At 41.9% G+C, this 20,154-nt stretch overlaps 1 protein-coding gene and 1 long non-coding RNA gene across 17 annotated transcripts in view; one reads left to right on the top strand and one right to left on the bottom strand.

Moving 5' to 3' along the window:
* The window catches only part of LOC107127174 (uncharacterized), a 37,685-nt gene extending 35,289 nt beyond the window's left edge, over positions 1-2,396 (bottom strand). For all 11 annotated transcript variants that reach the window (XR_010580586.2, XR_001484660.4, XR_012422689.1 and 8 more), the window contains exons 1-2: positions 1,969-2,396; positions 1,350-1,453 (exon numbers count right to left, since the gene is read on the bottom strand). This is a non-coding gene — a long non-coding RNA (uncharacterized lncRNA). The remainder of the gene's footprint in view (positions 1-1,349; positions 1,454-1,968) is intronic.
* The window catches only part of TAF1B (TATA-box binding protein associated factor, RNA polymerase I subunit B), an 83,765-nt gene continuing 65,770 nt past the window's right edge, over positions 2,160-20,154 (top strand). For 3 of the 6 annotated variants that reach the window (XM_045369814.2, XM_065527440.2, XM_074012375.1), the window contains exons 1-6: positions 2,160-2,284; positions 3,965-4,063; positions 8,081-8,168; positions 10,258-10,355; positions 13,357-13,452; positions 19,057-19,210. In XM_045369814.2, the coding sequence (XP_045225749.2) occupies positions 2,267-2,284; positions 3,965-4,063; positions 8,081-8,168; positions 10,258-10,355; positions 13,357-13,452; positions 19,057-19,210 (553 nt within the window). In that variant the 5' untranslated portion in view covers positions 2,160-2,266. Of the gene's footprint in view, positions 2,496-3,964; positions 4,064-8,080; positions 8,169-10,257; positions 10,356-13,356; positions 13,453-19,056; positions 19,211-20,154 lie in introns of all 6 variants that reach the window. The other 3 variants (XM_065527441.2, XM_065527442.2, XM_074012376.1) reach the window with 3 other exon arrangements.

Raw genomic sequence — 20,154 nt, 5'->3', positions numbered from 1 at the left:
GAACTCCTGGCCTCAAATGTTCTCCTGCCCCAGCCTCCTAAAGTTCTAGATTACAGGCACGAGCCACCATGACTGGCCTATTTCTTTCTTAAAAATTTGGTAGAATTTGGCCAGGCGTGGTGGCTCATGCCTGCCAGTACTTTGGGAGGCCGAGGTGGGCAGATCACAAGGTCAGGAGTTCGAGATCAGCCTGGCCAGTATGGTGAAACTCCATCTCTACTAAAAATACAAAAATTAGCCAGGCATGGTGGCAGGTGCCTGTAGTCCCAGCTATTCAGGAGGCTGAGGCAGGAGAATTGCTTGAATCCGGGAAGCAGAGGTTGCAGTGAGCTGAGACTGCACCACTGCACTCCAGCCTGGGCAAATGAGCGAGACTCTGTCTTTAAAAAAAAAAAAAAATTGGTTGAATTTTCACATTTATTGGCCTAGAGTTGTTCAGAATATCCCCTTATGATCTTTTTAATGTCTGTGGTATTTGTAGTGATGCCCCTACATATTGGTTAGTGATGCCACCGTTATCAGTTACTTTGATTTTCTTTGCTCCATTGCTCAGACTGAAGCACAGTGGCCTGATTATAGCTCACGGCAGCCTTGAGCTCCTGGGCTCAAGCAAACCTCCTGTCTCATCCTCCCAAGTAGCTAGGACTGCAGGTGTGCACCACCAAGCTGGGCTCTTCTTTTCTTTTCGATCAATCTTTCCAGAGTTTATCGAATGTATTAGTCTTTTCAAAGAGTTAATGTTAGTTTGTCGAGACTCTTTTCTTAAAAAATATCTTTTAAGCTGGGCGCGGTGGCTCACGCCTGTAATCCTAGCACTTCGGAAGGCCGAGGCGGGCAGATCACTTGAGGTGAGGAGTTCGATATCAGCCTGGACAACATGGTGAAACCCCGTCTCTACTAAAAATACAAAAATTAGCTGGGCGTGGTGGCACGTGCCTGTAATCCCAGGTACTTGGGATGCTGAGGCAGAAAAGAGAATTGCTTGAACCTGGGAGGTGGAGGTTGCAGTGAGCTGAGTTGGTGCCATTGAACTCCAGCCTATAGAGATGAGGACTCAATATGTTGGGCAGGCTGGTCTCCAACTCCTGCCCTCCAGCAATCCTCTGGCCTTCACCTCCCAAAGTGATGGGATTACAGGCACCAGCCACCACAGCCTCTGTGGAGCCTCTCTATCGAAGCTTGCTTTCTCTTTTTTAAACATTTCCTTCATCCCATTATTTTTCAGTTTAACCTTTTTTCTAACTTCTTGAGATATATGATTATATCAAAAGATCTTTCTTGAACATCCCATTTCAGACTGAAACCACTCTCCTCTTTTTCTCCTTGGCACTCACCACCATTTAACATACCACATATTTTCCTCATTTATTTTTGTCTCTCCCCATCAGAATGGAATCTCCACGAAGGCAAGGACTTTTGTTTACTGCTGAATCCCCCGGACCGAAACCAGTTCCTGTTTAATAAATAAAACAAGGAATGAATGTGTTAAATGAAGAAACAATAAGAGCTAAATTTATTGAGCAGTTACTGAGACTCAATTATATTCACTCATGCATTTATTTATTCAGTTATTTACTTATTTAGAGAAGGGGTCTCGCTTTGTTGCCCAACTCCTGGCCTCAAGCAATCCTCCCAGCTCAGCCTCCCCAGGATTACAGGCGTGAACCACCACGCCTGGCGGAGACTCAATTATAAGGGGCTCACAGATAACATCTAATTCTTACAGAGGAGGAAACTGAGGCACAAGTAAGCAGGAGAGCCGTGATTGGAAACCTAGGTCTAACTCACGGCCCGTGAGCTTTCCTCCAAGTCCCGAGGCTTCCCCTTAAAAAAGCCAGCGAGGGATGAGACCCGGAGGGCAGAACCCACAGAGGGCGGAGCCCACGGAGGACAGAAACCGCGCTCGCGAGCTCGGCCTTGCGCGGCCCCTAGCAGCCAGACGAGCAAGCCGGCCTTGGAATGAATGACCTTCGGAACGGAGCTTGATCGAATCACTCAGCAGTAGGCGTCGCCCACTTTCTTATTGGTTGGTTTTGGTTCTCAAGAGTAGGAAACGAAGATAGTCCGCGAGGGGGCTGCGGACTTCGCGGAGCCTCGCCCCCGGGCGCGCTGGTTCCCGGGGGCGCTGGTTCCCTGCCGCGCAGGCGCACGGAATCCTCGGCTCGGATCTCGCGTTTCCGGCCGTAGGGCTTCTCCCGCCTCTCCCGGAAGCTGCGCTCGCTACCCGGGTAACGGGTCCCGGCTGTGAAGCTTCCGCGGCGCCCCGATGGACCTCGAGGAGGCGGTAAGGAGGCGGTGCGCCTGGCGGGCCCCTACTGCCGGGGCCGGAGGGGAGAAAAGCTGAGGAGGAGCGGCGGAGAACGCCTCGGGTTGGGGCGGCCACCGGTTGGAGGAAGGCGGGGCGGAGGGCTGCGGGGCGGGGTGACGACTGGGCGCTGGCCGGCCGCATGCGCGGGCGGCGTTGGTAAAGAGGCTGGAGTTTCTGGCTCGGCGAGGTTGTGGGCGAGGGAGGGTGTGGGGTTTGTCGTTATGGATGTTTGTGTTTAAGGATGAAGTTGTGGGTTTTGTGGGGTGGCCACCCACAGGGCTCATCCTCTAGACTGGACCACCCACAAGTTCCCTTTAATGCTGGGGTGGGTGAAGGGGGAGCAGGGTTTGGAACCTGAGATGCCCCCGGGTAACCCCTGTCGGTCTCTCCGGGAATCCTCGCCGCTGTCTCCTGCAGGGATTCTGAATTCGGGTTTGGGAACTCCCCCAATTTTCCAGCTGTCATTTATCGTAGTGTTAGTACGGGGTCATTGAACACTTTACCAAGTTGCCAAAATTAATTTGGCATGCACTTTTTTTTTGTTTTAGGTGCTACGTAAAATGGCACATTTTTGTTTTTTTCTTTTTGAGACAAGGTCTCACTTTGTCCCCCAGGCTGGAATGCAGTGGCACATCACGATCACGGTTCACTGCAGCCTCGACCTCCTGGGCTCGAGAGATCCTCCCGCCTCAGCCTTCCAATTAGCTAGTACTGCAGAGGTGCGCCACCACTCCCGGCTAATTTTTTTTTTTTTTTTTTTTTGGTAGGGGCAGGGGTCTCGCTATGTTGTCCAGACTGGTATTGAACTCCTGGGCTCAGGCGATCTTCCTGCCTCAGCCTTTGCAAAGTGCTGGGATTACAGGGATGAGCCCCCGCACCCGGCCAAATGGCAAATGGCACACACTTTGATGGTATTAAATGGTACTTGATAATTAGATCAACGCTAACAACAAGTCAAACTCCAAAGAGTTGGGAATCAGAGAATTAGGCCTGTATATACGGAAGCAGTACGGCCTTATAATACGGGCTTAAAAAATGTTTATTGAATGATGGTTGGCTAACTTCTGTAGATGCTAGGCTGATGAAATTAATCATTGTAACTCACCATTAGCTAGTGTATCCCCAGACTAGGGACCATGTCTGGTCTGTTCTGCTCACCATTGAATCCCCAGCACTTAGTAAAAAGCCTAGTACACCCAGAGTTGATACTCTTTATGCTCCCCAGTGGATAAATCGAAACTGGAAACCAGTACAAATCTAGTTCCTCTGTGGTATGCGCTTTTAGTGTCCTGGAGGAGTTCCAAATGGTATTTGCATTTTTAAAGTCTTCTCTATACTTATTTGTCATCTTCTTTCTCACAGAATTTTCAAGGAGCTTTGTTTACTCATCTTTGGTTCCAGTTTACCCCTACTACCTCCTTTTCTTTATTTTTCCTCTCACATTGCATATTTCAATAAATTTTCTCCAGCAGTTTAATTCGATTTCATACCGCTCCTCTCCTTGTTTGCAGATAATCTCTCTGATATATTTTCTATTGTGTATGATTTTTTGTTTATAAAGTTGCAAGGAACACACTAAGTAGAACTGCAGGGTTTAGGTACGATGTATTGAATGTGGCTTGATGGGAACACCTTTTCTGTCCTCTTCTCCCATAGGAAGAGTTTAAAGAACGCTGCAGTCAGTGTGCTGCTGTCTCATGGGGCCTTACTGATGAAGGCAAATATTATTGCACTTCTTGCCACAATGTTACAGAGGTAAGTAACAAATACCATTTATGAGTTTGCTTATGTTTTAAAAATTACTATTTCAACCTGCTATGTAGTCTAAGTCCCAAAGAATTTGGTTAATTTTTGTCACTCGTGCAATGCCAACATTCCAAGGATGTGAGTGGTCTTGGGTACTTACACATAGGTTAAGGGATTTGTGAATTAGATTGAGGATGAGTTTTTGAAATTATGTTGGGCCACATTTATAAATGATTTCTTATTCAGAGTATATGGTTGAGGGAAATAATTAAAATTGTACTTAGAAGATGATGCATTTCTTTTTATTAGTACTTATTTACATTTTTAAAATGTGTCATGGTGGCTTAGAGGTTTGGAAGATGGAATGTTAGAAAACTTGAGGACTGGGCTGGGCGCGGTGGCTTATGCCTATAATCCCAGCACTTTGGGAGGCTGAGGCAGGTGGATCACCTGAGGTCAGGAGTTCGAGACCAGCCTGGCCAACATGGGAAAACCCCGTCTCCACTAAAAATACAAAAATTAGTCGGGCGTGGTAGCATGCGCCTGTAGTCCCAGCTACTCAGGAGGCTGAGGCAGGAGAATTGCTTGAACCTGGGGGCAGAGGTTGCAGTGAGATGAGATCACGCCACTGTACTTCAGCCTGGGCAACAGAGCAAGACTCCATCTAAAAAAAAAAAAGCTTAAGGACTGTTGGGAATGTTGGAACTACACTTCATTATCCTTTTATCTTTGTATAGTACCGTACAGATTACAAAGTGTTTTTGGATTCATTATCTCATTTCCTCCTCATCACCAATGTGAGAGCCTATTGATAGGGCTCACAATTTGAGTGAGTTTGCCAAAGTTACCCAAGTTCCAGGACTTGAATATGAGTCTTCTGACTTCAGCGTTCATTTTACCCATCTTGTCATACTGTCCTGTGTAACCTTGGTAAAGGAGGCTACCTTCACGTTGTGAGGGCTAGGTCCTATTGTGGTGAACACACCTGCAGGCCAGCATCACCAAAATAATCAAGGGTGTAGAGAGTCTGCTAGTAGACGGGCTAAATGTGGCCAGGACTCTCCTCTGTGGAAAAGGATTTCCTCAAATCTACAGAGCCAGGAAGGGACAAATGTTACCTTCACCGTACGGGCTTAAGAAAGGCAAATTTGGGACGATAAAAGTAACTGTAGACTTCTGCTTCTGGCTGAGATGGAGTAGCAGAGACCAGACTTAACTTTGTCCGCTAAACAACGAAAAACCTGGACAAAATATATGAAACGAGTAAAAGGAAAAAAATTTTCCCTTGAAAAAACTGGTGAATTGAGCTTGCAAGTCTGTCACACAAGTGCTTTTCCTTGAGACAGTGTTCTTGAGTCTGCAGCTGGAATGCTTATCTCTGCTTCCTATTTAGTCACACAGAATATTAAAAAGATATGTGCTCACTTGATGAAATTGTTGGGGTGATGGAGATATTTATTATCTTGATTATAGTGATGGTTTCGTGGAGATATATTTTGTGTGTGTGTCTGTATGTCAGATTGTGCACCTGACAGATATGCACTTTGGTCCTCACCCTCAGTGTGTATTAAGGAGCTAGCAGTTTTACTTACTGTTGCTTTTGTACTATAGTGCAGGTGTAAACACAGTGAAGAAAGATTGTGTCTAATGGAGTATTTGCCGTTAGTAGATGAAGTCCACATACTATTTTTATAGGAGTTGAACTACATTAACTAATTGCTTTTCTATTTCTGGTTTTGATAGTTTCCGTTTGATTCTGTTTGATCAAATCTGCTGCAGTCATTTTTTAGTTTGAAAGATCCTAATACCACTACCTAGCTCCACATTTGAAAGACTGTCAACTCCTGTGAAGTAATTTGTCAAGAATGTAGAGTTCATGAAGATGGACAACATCTTTATAAAGACCAAAAACCTAGCTCAGTGCCTTCCTTTCAGACAACAGGCTTAAAGGAAAAAAAAGTTATGCGTTGCACAACTTCAGTAGTTATTCTCGGCTTTATGGTGATCCAGGCATGTTCTTCACATGGACTGTGAGAATATGATGTGGTTGGGGCTCCCTGGAGCTGAGCAGTGTGGTGATGGTGATGCTGAAATACAGTGGGCGGAGAATGACGAGTGAGACAGTTACAGCTAGAAGAATGGAAGTCATGGTGCAACTTGCCTTATTTTTCTGCCCCTTTTACTGCCCCCTCTTCCTCAGCATGTAACTCTCAAGTTCCAGACACGCTCTGCAATCTGGGAAAGGACTTCCGAATTGATAAAGGAACCAAAATGTTATCCTGATATATTTTATCCAGGAAAAAAAATATATAAGGTCATAAATCTGTTCAATTTAGACAATAGATATTTTTGCAAGAGTTTCACGGATATTTAAAAAGATATAGGCTAGACTTGTGTGAGTTTAATAGATTTTTATGATTATAAGAGCAATGCATGTTTACTATAGAAAATTTGGAAATTATGAAGATGAAAGCTAAAATCACCAGTAATCTCTACATTTGTCTCTTTTTTCCTGTGTATGAAATGGAGAAAGGGATGTGTGAGTACTGTTCAATCTGTTGCCATAACAATTTGGAAAACTACTTTATCTAAACATTTGCAGACATTTTTTATAGACTGTAAATATTCTGTAATAGCCATTTGGTAATTTAATTAATTATAGCTCTAGTTTTGGATGTTTTACTTTTTCACGTTTTTTGCTCCTTCACATTTTGTCTAGTACAGATTTTAAGTCTTTTTTTCCTGGCTACCCTTCGTAAGTTTTATTGTCTTTGCTAGATAATGGCTTTTGTATTTATTTTGACGTGTCTTACGTTCTCAGTGTGGCCAACCCAGTATACCAAAATTGCTTTGAATATGGTTTCTGTGATTAGAGAGGTTACAATTCAGAACTCCTGTTGATAGAGACATATCTTTTATTCTTATGGAGAGTTAAAGATAAATTTCATTCCAAATCTCTACATTTAGAAAAGCAGTATTGTCCTCTGTTGGTTAAAAATCCTCACCTTTCTTCTGGCATTAAGACTCAATAATGGGGGCTGGGCACGGTGGCTCACTCCTATAAGCCCAGCACTTTGGGAGACCGATGTGGGTGGATCACCTGAGGTCGGGAGTTTGAGACCAGCCTGACCAACATGGAGAAACCCCGTCTCTACTAAAAATACAAAATTAGCCAGGCATGGTGGCGCATGCCTGTGATCCCAGCTACTCGGGAGGCTGAGGCAGGAGAATTGCTTGAACCTGGGAGGCAGAGGTTGCAGTGAGCTGAGATAGTGTCATTGCACTCCAGCCTGGGCGACAAGAGCGAAATTCCCTCTCAAAAAAAAAAAAAACAAAAAAACCTCTATAATGGGAACATTTATTCTACTTTATGGAATAAAGTGTGGCCTCATTTTAAAAAAAAGACTCAACACTTTATTTTTAGTTGTGGGAGAGCCAGAATCTTTGATACTTGCCCTTGAGAGCAGTTAGGATTGAAGACTCTGGTATGAATTATACCAACCATTTTAGTCATTCTAAAATTCTGTAAGTTTGATTAAAAATAAAAGGTAATATGTACTTTTATAATTTCAGAAATGAAAGCAGTTTTAGAGTATTATTCAAAGACATGGAAAAGTAGGCCAGAAGTAATCTGTCTGTAGTTTAGGCATTACCACTTACAATAAATACATAAACTGTTTTAATACCAAAGTGTATTTTGCGTGGAGAAAAAAGTGAGTAAATTTAACTTTTGGTTTGGCTTGGTTTGTAAAAGTTAAAAAGTGATTTAAAATAAAAGTTTATTCATTTTACAAACACTTTATGGTTGCTGTATTCCAGGCACTGTTTTAGTTACTGAGAAATTTTGAATGAAAAAACAACATCAACATTAACTAGAATGTTAAATGTTTATAATTTTCCCAAGATTTTACCATCCTTCATCCTGGTACTCACAATTTGGTTCATTATACATTCCAGAAAATACCTGGAAATATGCTTGGGGGGATGTAAAACTATCTTTTTAATGGTCTTTTTCTGTTCCTGCAGAGATCTCAGGAAGTTATAAACACTGATCTTATTCCTAATACCCAAATAAAAGCCCTCAACCGGGGGCTTAAAAAAAAAAACAACTCTGGTAAGTTCTTTCTTCACATGTGCTTAACATTCTTTATTCACATCTTCACCTTCATGGTGAGGACATGGAATGGAATTTTAAGTAGATTCTAGAGAAAATGCCAGATTTTATCTACTGGCATACGTTCTTCTGGCCTATGTTTGTTATTCATTGTGGTGAATATGATTTCCTGTACTTTTATAGAAAAAATGCTTATTTTCTGAAATAATTCAACCGTGGAATTGTTAGGTGAGTTAAATATAATATTCAACTTCTAGAAATCCATTTCTCGTATTGAATTTTGAACACATCCTTTTAAAAGTTGGGAAAATTATTTTCCCTTAAAATGGCCTCAGCATGAGTGTGCTTTGAAAGGTAAAGTCTTTCATTAATCCAGTGAGTACATATAATTAACCATTATTGAGAAGGATCGTAGGTAAAGTCTAACTGATGGTTTTTATTTTTGACTAAGTACCGAGGACCAAATCCCCAAGTTTGAAACCCGGGTAATGATAATGGGGACTCTTCTACATGAGATAGCTTTAAGGATACACACACATTTTAAAAAATGTGTATATTTATTTGTGTGTGTGTGTTTATGAAATATATGAAATACGTTAACATTCTTAGATGAATAACAGTGAATGCCTAAATGCTATCTCATGTTTCTGTTTAGCCTTTAGTAGTGACTTTTTATTAGGCTAAAACCTGATTAACTTTTGTTAAATTTTATTGGAGTGAAACCCGATTAATTTTGCCTTGACCTACTTAAATAGTTAAAATGTGTAGTTTAAACATGCATTTCTTAAGGAACTTCAGGTGCTTTATATTAGGTGTTAGGTGTCTTATAATCAACCTTGTCACCCTTAGTTTCTTCATTGGTAAAATGAGAATAAAATGCCATCTGTTATGGAAAACAGGAACACAGACTGAAAATTTAAAATACAACTTTATCAGTTTCTAAGAACAGTATGCAAGAAGAAGAGGGAGTATATATGCATGTAGCTTGAAGAGTTTAAACTTCCTCAGCTTATGGACCATTCAGAATTATTGGGTTTTCTGTTTTACTCTTACAACTTGAGACCCTTTCTGGGAAGGAATTGGGTTAGTCAGCAGAGGTGGGGAGACTTTGTGACATTTAGGTAAAGGAGAAGAGTTGAAGTCGTCTGGCATTCTGCGGAGAAGAGATCTTGAAGTCAGTAACTGACCTCAAGCTCTGTGTAAAAAGTACGGATAACAAGCTTTTGGAAGAGTTACAGTATTTGTCCAGCGGTGAGGGGCAAAACGTAAGGGTCTTCATAGACTTTTCCTTCAGCTCGTAGTTGTCATTAAACACGTAGCTCTGTCTATTGTGGTGGCAGATTTCTTCACAGTCTCTTAGGGTGGTTTTGAGTATTCAAGAAAATAACCCACTTAAAATACCCAGCACACACTTGGCACCTAGGTTGAAATCAGTATTAGTACCTTGCTTTCATTTTCTCCCTATAACCTAGAACCATTTCAGGAAAAGCAGAATGCCATTGAGCATTTTATTTTCTTTGAATGTTCTTACTGCCCTTTTCTGTACTCCTGTATCACAAGATCTTGACATTCGTCTATTCATTCACTAGAAGTTCACCGTTCCCTTGTGAGTTGGAACAGAAAAGCGGTGGAAGCGGTAACTTAGTACTTTCATTTAGGATTCCGCTGGGCATCGTTGGTCATTTAGGATTCTGCCGGGCATCGTTCGGGAAAACAGACATTTTAAAAACTTGTTTCACTTTTTTTTTTAACGTGGTGACTATTCATTTTTCTGCCTCTTAGGTTAGTATTTTCAGAAAAATACAGATAATGGAAAACATTTGAAATCTGAAATTATACAAAATATTTGGTTTCAGCATTTGTATACACATTTGCCAGGTTGGAAACAAGAATATAAGAATGGAAACCCTCTTCAGTGGTACAAAAACATTCAAGTTGCTAAGCTGCTAAGTTCTGGGTTAATTTAAAAAAAAAAAAAAAAAAAAGAAAACTTCAAGTCGCAATATGTAAAACACAAATTGTAACCGTAGTAGCATTAAAGTTTGTAAATTAGAAATGTAAATGCTAAAACATGCTATTTGTCATTTAGAAAAAGGCTGGGATTGGTATGTGTGTGAAGGTTTCCAGAACATTCTTTGTCAACAAGCAGAAGCCTTAAAGAACCTTGGAATAGGCCCAGAGTTAAAGGTGAGTACATTTGTGACTAGATGTTAGCTTTACATATTGTTGTTTAAAGAACAGTAAGACTTAAGAGTGGAACTAAGGAGAAATCAGTAATAACACTAGGGCTACTGGAAGAATAATTTTTCTGATGTTTTTGCTTTAACCTTTTAGTAGGTTAGCAGTTCTGGAAGTGTATTCTACAGGATGTAAATAAGCAATACATCCAAAAGAAAAATTTAAAGGTTTTAGTCTTCAGATACTTTGGAAACAACAGGTTAAACAAAGTAAAACTCAAGTAACTTTGGGAGTTTATTAGTACCATTTATGTGTTAATGTGCTTGTTTAATTTCCAGGGAATGTCCTGTGTGGTATTCACAATTTGAGAACAGAGTCATTTGGTGTATGTACATAACGTCTTTCAGGACTTGAGTTCCACAGAATGCATTTTGGACAGTGATATGCTCAACCAGTCGTTCACCTGAGTGTGCATCAGAATCACCTGGAGGGCTTGATAAAACACCAATCACCGGACCTTAACCCCTGAATTTCTGAGTTAGTATGTCTGAGTAGGGCCCAAGAATGTGCATTTCTAACAAGTTCTTATGGGACACCGATGCTTCTGGTCCGGGGACCACACTTTGACTTTCCTGCCTTCCTGGAGCAACGTAGTATTTCTGCAATTATTTGAATTTCACATTCGTTCATCTAGTAAAAGCCATTTAAAGAATCCTTTAAAAAGCCAGTTATGGCTGGGCACGGTGGCTCAAGCCTGTAATCCCAGCACTTTGGGAGGCCGAGACAGGCGGATCACAAGGTCAGGAGATCGAGACCATCCTGGCGAACACGGTGAAACCCCGTCTCTAAAAAAATACAAAAAACTAGCCGGGCGAGGTGGCGGGCGCCTGTAGTCCCAGCTACTCGTGAGGCTGAGGCAGGAGAATGGTGTAAACCCGGGAGGCAGAGCTTGCAGTGAGCTGAGATCTGGCCACTGCACTCCAGCCTGGGCAACAGAGCGAGACTCCATCTCAAAAAAAAAAAAAAAGCGAGTTATTTAGCAACAAGTTGTTCCCTTGCTTCATATGCTTCATTGGAAACCAAGTGTTGAGAGGTCCAGCCTAGTTGGGGAGAGGCATTTGGGCGTATGTGAAATGAATAGACATGAATTTATATGGTGATATACTCATAAGGGAATTTTTTTTTTTTTTAAGAGAGGTAGTCTTGCTCTCGTTGCCTAGGCTGGAGTGCAGTGGCACAATCTTGGCTCGCTGCAACCTCCACCTCCCGTGTTCAAGCAATTCTCCTGTCTCAGCCTCCCGAGTAGTTGGGACTACGGGCGCACGCTGCTACACCTGGCTAATTTTTTATGTTTTAGTAGGGATGGGGTTTCACCATGTTGCGCAGGGTGGGCTCAAACTCCTGAGCTCAGGCAATCCACCCACCTCGGCCTGTCAAAGTGCTAGGATTACAGGCGTGAGCCACTGCACCTGACCCTCATAAGTGATATTAAAGGCAAAAAGAGAACAGATAAAGATCAACGTGGGCTGCAGTCACCAAGGAAAGATTTGTAGAGGAGCCTTTGCTGTTCAAACTGGTGGCTGGGGCAAGCCCAAACAGAACAACTACACTTCCAATGCATGGCCTAAATGGATGCTGGGCCTACCCTGAAAGGCGTTAAGTATTAAAAATTCAGAAGCATGAAGCAACAGAGGCTTACCCATAATAGTGTTTGCATTAGGTATGATAGCTGATAGTGGGGGTTTGTGATCTGGTTTCTGCTCACGTAGTCATTCTGTGTATACATGTTTAGAAACAATTTTATATAATTACACTGTATAGCTGTAGCAGGGTTTATTCCTATGTAACTTTATGCTCAACCTCATTAGGGGTTAATTCTGAAAACAATTTTTCTGAAATTAGCCAATGAGCATAACTGTTCAGACCTCATCAGTTGAGTGGCATTATGCCATGTACGCAGGCTCCAGAATCAAAACTGACTCCACATCCTATTGATAGTTTTTCTACTTACCGGCTGGGTAATCTTGGACAAGTTACTCATTTTCTTCAATGGTAAAATGAAGCTAATAGCTGTCTTACAGTATTGTGTTGGAGCTAAGGGATGCCTGGTACCTAGTAGATGATGAATAAATGGAAGAGTCTTTTTGTTTGTTTTTTTTTTCTTTGTGAGACAGGGTCTTGCTCTGTTGCCCAGACTGGAGTGCAGTGACCTGATCATGGGTCACTGCAGCCCCAACCTCCCAGACTCGAGTGATCCTCCCACCTCAGCCTCCCAAGTAGCTGGGACTACAGGTGTGTGCCACCATACCTGGCTAACTTTTTGATTTTTTGTAGCGATGAGGTCTCACCATGTTGCCCAGGCTGGTTTTGAACTCCTGGGCTCAAGCAGTTTCTCCTGCCTCAGCCTCCCAAAGTCTGGGGATTACAGTAGTGAGCCACTGCCCGGCCGGAAAAGTTTTTTGTTTAGTTTTACTTTCACCTGGGACTGGTTAGTAAACCTGGTAACAACTTTGCCCCTAACTAAAAGTGTAGTCATGTATCAGTTGCTTTCCTACTCTGATCCTTAATTTACTAATATGCAAAAGAAAAGGACTCAACTAGGTTATTTTAATGTCTTTCTCTAAAATCTAAAATTAAGAAGGATTTTTTCAACATTTCTCATGTACCTGATACTATGATGATATTATAATTCTTTTTAAGGAAAAGCAGGTAAGAATACGTGTAGATGGAAGACTTAACCAGCCCTCCAGGTGATTCTGATGCACACTTAAGCTTGAGAACCACTGGTTCAACATATTAATCCCCAATGTGCATTTTGTGGAACTCATGTTCTGATAGATGCTACATACAGACACCAAAGATTTTGTTCTCAAATTGTGAATACCACGTAAAACATATACTGGAAATTTATATGTAATATGTAAAATACAAGAGAGCTGTGGTATAGATGTGCCTGTACATTTGTCGTCATAACCTGAATCACCCCCCACTCATTTCCCTTCCTCCTTAGAATGACGTTTTACATAATTTTTGGAAGCGCTACCTTCAGAAGAGCAAGCAGGCATATTGTAAGAACCCAGTTTATACCACTGGAAGGAAACCTACAGTAAGTCACAAGTCTGAAAGTTGGATTAAAAAACATGTCTGTTGAGATGTAGAGATGAAGATGGGTTCCTGACCAGTTTGAGTATCTGAGATTATGATGCTTGTCAGAGGATTTTCAGTTAAGAGGCTTCTGTTACAGTCCAGAAGGACAGGGTCACTGACATATAAATATTTTGGGGTTAACTTAAGATTTTTTTTAAAAAAGGTTTTGCTAGAGTTGAGTAATTTCTTGTGTAAAGCAATATTAGCATCTCGCTAAAATCTTAGTGAATAAGTAAGCAATAAGTAAAATATTAAGCTGATACGTGAATTGGTAAGATAATTTCTACTTCAATTTTGAAAGGAAATGGGAACAATTACTTTTAATTAGAAGCATAGTTTTCTCAGGTATATCCATTAAATATTTCCTTAGTGCTTTGGATATAACTGTTTTGAGAACAGTAAGAGGCCTGCTTCTGAATCCTGGTCCCTACTTTTGAGCTGTATCATCTTTCGTGAGGTAAATTACTGAAAATATGCAGAAGCAGCAAATTAACAAGCAAACATAGAGAGCGGGACAGTGGGGAAGGGTGCTATTTAATAAAAGGTGGTCATGGAGGCTCTTGCTGATGAGGGAGCTGAAGTGATGAAGAAAGTGAGAGAGTAAACCATGGGATATCTAGAGTAAGAAATGCAGAATTTCAGGTCTTACCAAGACCAGTTGAATGCAGGTATGCATTTTAAGAAGTCCCTGGGTGCTTCCTATACACTACACTGAAGTTTGAGAAGCACTGGTGTAGATGAGAAGTGATGGTGGCTGGGACCAGGAGGTAGAACTGGAGGTGTTAAGTGATAGGATTCTATATAAAGTCTGAAGATAGAGCCAACAGAATTTCCTGATGGATTGGATGTGGGGTGTGGGAGAAAGAGAGGAATAGGAGTCAATGATGACTCTAAGGTTTTTGACCTGAGCAGCTGGAAGGAAGGAGTTGCCATCAACTGAAGGGTAAGTGGGCCAGGAACATCAAGGGTTCCGTTTTAGACATGTTAAGTTTGAGACAGCTGTTAGCATCTGTGTTAGTCCATTTTCACACTGCTATAAAAATACTACCTGAGACAGGGCAATTTCTAAACAAAAGAAGTTTAATTGACTCACAGTTCCACATGGTTGGGGAGGCCCTAGAAAACATGTAATCATGGCCCAAGGATAGGGGAAGTAAGGCATGTCTTACATGGCAGCAGGAGAGAGAGAGGGAGAGAGACAGAGAATGCGTGTGTGTGAGAAAGCGCATGCAGAGGGAAACTGCCACTTTTAAAACCATTAGATTGCATGAGAACTCCCTCACTATCATGAGAACAGCATGGGGGAAACCACCCCCGTGATCCAGTCGCCTCTCACCAGGTCCCTCTCACAACATGTGGAGATTACAATTCGAGATGAGAAATTTGGTTGGGGACAGAGCCAAACCATATCATTCCATCCCTGGCCCCTGCCAAATCTCATGTCCTTCTCACATTGCAAAATCAATCTTGCCTTCCCAACAGTCTACCAAAGTCTTAACTTGTTCCAGCATATTAACTCATTAACTCAAAAGTTCAAGTCCAAAGTCTCATCTGAGACAAGGCAAGTCCTTTCCACCTATAAGCCTATAAAATCAAAAACAAGTTAGTTACTTCCAAGATGAAATGAGGTTACAGGCATTGCGTAAATGTTCCCAATCCCCATGGAATAAATTGGCCAAAACAAAGGGACCACAGGCCCCATACAAGTCTGAAACCCAGCAGGGCATTCACTAAACCTTAAAGCTCCAAAATAAGCTTTGACTCCATGTCTCACATCCAGGCATGCTGATGCAAGCAGTGGTCTCACAAGGTCTTGGGCAGCTCTGCTCCTTTGGCTCTGCAGGGGCCACGTGGTCCAGAGTTTCATGGACTAGAGTTGACCGTCTGCGGCTTTCCAAGCGCATGGTGCAAGATGTCAGTGGATCTACCATTCTGGGGTCTGCAGGACGGTGGCCCTCTTCTCACAGCTCCACTAGGCAGAGCCCCAGTGGGGACTCTGTGTTGGGGCTCCAATCCCACATTTCCCTAGAAGAGGTTCCCCATAAGGGCTCTGCCCCTGCAGCAGTCTTCTGCCTGGACATCCAGGCATTTCCCTTCATCCTCTGTAATCTAGGCAGAGGTTCCCAAACCTCAGCTCTTGTCTTCTATGCACCCACAGGCCCATCACCACATGGAAGCTGCCAAAGCCTGAGGCTTGCGCCCTCTGAAGCCATGGCCTGAGCTATACTTTGGTGCCTTTTAGCCATGGCTGGAGCTGGAGTGGCTGGGATGCAGGGTGCCATATCCTGAGGCTACACAAAGTAGCTGCGCCCTGGACCTGGCCTGCAAAACCATTTTTCCCTCTTAGGCCTCTGGGCCTGTGATGGGAGGGGCTGTCTCAAAGATCTCTGACATGTCCTGGAGACATTTTCCCCATTGTCTTGAGTGTTAACATTCACTCCTCATTACTTACGCAAATTTCTATAGCCGGCTTGAATTTTCTCCCCAGAAAATGGGTTTTTCTTTTCTACCTTGTGGTCTGGCTGCAAATATTCCAAACTTTTATGCTCTGCTTCCCTTTTAAATAAAAGTTCCAGTTTCAGATAATCTCTTTGTGAATGCACATGACTGAATGCTTTCAGAATCAGCCAGGTCACCTCTTGAATGCTTTGCTGCTCAGAAATTTCTTCCGCCAGATACCCTGAATCATCTTTCTCAGCTTCAAAGTTCTACAGATCTTTAGGGCAGGGGCAAAATGCCACCAGTCTCTTTGCTAAAGCGTAGCAAGAGTAACCTTTACTCCAGTTCCCAATAAGTTCCTCATCTCCATCTGAAACCACCTCAGCCTGGACTTCATTGTCCATATCACTATCAGCATTTTTTTTTTTTTTTTTTTGAGATGGAGTGTTGCTTTGTTGCCCAGGCTGGAGTGCAGTGGCACCACCTTGGCTCACTGCAACCTCCGCCTTCTGGGTTCAAGTGATTTTTGTGGCTTAGCCTCCTGAGTAGCTGGGACTGCAGACGCATGCCACCATGTCCAGCTACTTTTTTGTGTTTTTAGTAGAGATGGGGTTTCACCATGTTGGTCAGGCTGGTCTTGAACTCCTGACCTCAGGTCAGGCCCACCTCCACCTCTCAAAGTGCTGAGATTACAGGCGTGAGCCATCACACCTGGCCACTAACAGCATTTTGATCACAATCATTCAACAAGTTTCTAGGAAGTTTCAAACCTTCTTTGATCTTCCTGTCTTCTTCTGAGCCCTCCAAACTGTTCCAACCCCTGCTTGTTACCCAGTTCCAAAGTTGCTTCCACATTTTCAAGTATCTTTATGGTGGTATTCCACTTCTGGTACCAATTTCCTGTATTAGTCTGTTTCCACACTCCTATAAAGATACTACCTGAGACTGGGTAATTTATAAACAAAAGAGGTTTAATGGGCTCAGAGTTCTGCATGGCAGGGGCCTCAGGAAACTTTTTAAATCATGGTGGAAAGCAAAGGTGAAGCAAGGCATGTCTTCCAGCAGGGGAGAGAGAGCGTGCAGGGGAAACTGCCACTTTTAAAATGATCAGATCTCATGAGAACTCCCTCACTATCACAAGAACAGCCTGGGGGAACCTTCCCCCATGATCCAGTCACTTCCCTCTAGGTCCCTCCCTCCAGACGTGGGGATTACAATTCAAGAGATTTGGGTGGGAACACAGAGCCAAACCATAGCAGCATCCAAGAGGAAATTTCAAGTATGCAGTTAGATATAAAAGTCTGCAGTTCGGGAGAGAGGTCTGGGCTGGAGACATAAATTTTGAAGCTGTTAGTTTATATTATAATCATGAAATCTTAACATGCCATTGTTTGTAAGATACACCATTATTTTAAGTACTGCTAAGAAAGAAAAGAGTGCTGCAAATTCAGTTGTGACATGCCAGTGATTGTAAGATAAATCTCAATTTCTAGGATGTTAAAATGTGGTATGGGGGGTACATTTTACGATTTGAAGATAGTAGCTAGTATTTAAAACCATAAGACCAGATGACATCACCAAGGTGTGAAGACAGAGAGAGGACCAATAACTTAGCTCTAGGTTATTCTAGGGTTAAGATGTTTGGGATAAAAAAGGAACCGGCAAAAAAATTCTTAGGAACAATGTGAAGTAAGAGGACAGCTGAGAGAATGAGCACTCTGGAGACCAAGGGAACAAAGTGTTTCAAGAAGAGAACAGTGATCCAGCTGTGATAAATGCTGTCACTAGGTCAAGAAGGAAGAGGGCTGCAAAGTGGTTAGTGGAGCAGTGGGATCAAAACCTTAATTGGAATGGAATATAAGGTAGACTGAAAGGAGAGAAATTGGAGACAACAAATCTGGACTTTTTCAAGGCATTTTGCTGCAACAAGTACAAAGAAATTCCATGGTTGCTAGGGTCAAGGGAGAGCTTTTAAAAAGTGGGATAAATGGTAGCATATTTGTGTAGTGATAGGAATGATGCAGGAGAGAAGAAAAATTTGCGATGGAGAGAAAGAGTTGATGTGAATCTTTGAACAGATATCTTTGAATATACAGAGAGGTGGGATCATGTGTGCAAATAGAGAAACTGGCTTTAGACAGGAGTTTGAATCATCCAGAAGAATCAGGCGGAGGCAGAGTATGTGGTAGAGTTGCTGGCAGTAGTTACCTGTGGGAACCTGTGGAAGTTTTCTCAGTGTGTTCATGCTCATCAGCCAGCTTCCTGGTGTAGCCTCCTTCTCATGGGTCTTCCCTGTGGGGAGGGGATATGTTTGCCAGAGGACACAAGCATCTTATTTCATTCTGAGTGTTTTTTTTTTTTTTTTTTTTTTTGCTTCATTGTCTTGTGAGCCTCTTTACCAGGAGTCTTATCTTCCTGTAATAAGATCAAGTTTATTGGCCTGCAGGGTTGAAAATCATGGCTTTTTGACTGCGATCGGTTTACCTAGGTAATGTCAGCTGATGAGGTATTTAGGTAGCTGACCTTTTTAGGGACACTCATTTCAACAGTACATGTGTGAACAGTTAAACAGTAGTATAAGATAGTATATCCTTGTTGATTACATGTTACAAATCATATGTGCTATAGAAGTTCAAGGAAAGGAGAAATCACTGAAGAGTGGGTTGGAAAGATGGCATGATGAGTAAGTAATGAGTTAGAGGGAGGAAAAGGGATGATAGTTCAGGCGGGAGAACCAGAGTTAACAAAGATACCAAGCAAAAATTTCCCAGGTAGGTTTGGTAAAAAGGAGCCAGCCAGCGTGTGTGGAGTCATTGATGTGCAGTGTTTTCAGTGGTGAAGATACTAGTGCTGTAGGAGAGATGTTCATGGAAGAAGGAGACCTGATGGCAGGGCTGGCAGCGGTTTCCTTGCCCATCCTTGTCTGTGACTCTTCTCCAAGAAGCACTGCTGGGAGCTGTCAGGAACATGTTTCAGAAGTAAAGGGACTTGGCAGACAGTTGCACTTCTCTAGGAGTGGTTTCTTTTAGGGTGTTTGTGATAGTCTGGAGTTGTTTTAAGTTCACAGAAATTAACTGTTTAAAACTGTTATGCAATGATTTTATTTATATTATTTTGCAAACAGGTATTAGAAGATAATCTAAGTCATTCAGACTGGGCTAGTGAGCCTGAGCTGCTAAGCGATGTCAGCTGTCCTCCTTTTCTTGAAAGTGGAGCGGAGTCTCAGTCTGACATCCACACTCGAAAACCTTTCCCCGTCAGCAAAGCATCACAATCAGGTAAAAATGAGAACCAAACCATTTAGAATTTTAAAACTGGTATGCTCCTTAAAAATAATTTAGTCTGATCTTCTGATAATCCAAGGAAAGGGAACTTGGTCTAGCAAGGAAGAATGACTTGCTGAATCATGTGGCTAAGACAAACTAAGTGAAATCTTAGTGCAGTTTTTTAAAAGACACATTGTCTCCATGTGAGTTTTTTGTGTGTGACTTTAAAGGGACATAAAGTTCAAGTGGATCCAGAAAGAAAGAGGCTACTTCAAAAAGATCATATATGTGTGGGCTCAGAGTTTTCAAAGAAAAGTTGTAGCAGAAGAATTTTATCATGTATCTGTATAGTAAAATAGACAAAGATGATATGTCCGATTTCTAAGCATAGACTAAAGCAAGCTGAGTAAAATTTACCTTGCTACATGTGTGTTTTACTTTCTGATGTAATCCCATAACTTGAAATAAATAAGGAATATATTTAGGATTAAAATATTAGGCCTTCTTCCTAAAGAATTCATTCATTTTAGTTTTTCCTTCACTACATTTTTTTTTTTAGATGATGGAAAACAGACCAGGCTTTCCAAACCCTCTGGTATTAGGAATTGTTTATTGCTATCTGGGTTAAGTGTAGTTATATAAAATTTTCAACAAACATTCCTTGCCCTTCAAAGATTAAGAATTCCTTTATCAGTTTATCTACATCTCTTGCTGGACTGCACAGTGACATGGATATCAAGTAAGTTACTTTTTGTGTAAAGTGTTAGGATCATCGACTAATTGGGCAACAAGGAATTTCTAGAGTTTTCTTCACCTTTTCAGAGAGGCCTGAGCTCAAATAGTCCCAGAAGACCGTGACTGTAAAACGATCGAACTTTTTTTAAAAAAGATATCATCTCCCTTTAAAGCATCATGATTGTTTTGTTTACCTGTGTTTAACGGTTTTGTTTGCTTAT

The sequence above is a fragment of the Macaca fascicularis genome, chromosome 13 (assembly GCF_037993035.2).
Source record: "Macaca fascicularis isolate 582-1 chromosome 13, T2T-MFA8v1.1".
NCBI lineage: Eukaryota > Metazoa > Chordata > Mammalia > Primates > Cercopithecidae > Macaca > Macaca fascicularis.
Note: the sequence above shows the minus strand (reverse complement) of the source record. Positions and strands in the feature narration are given on the sequence as shown.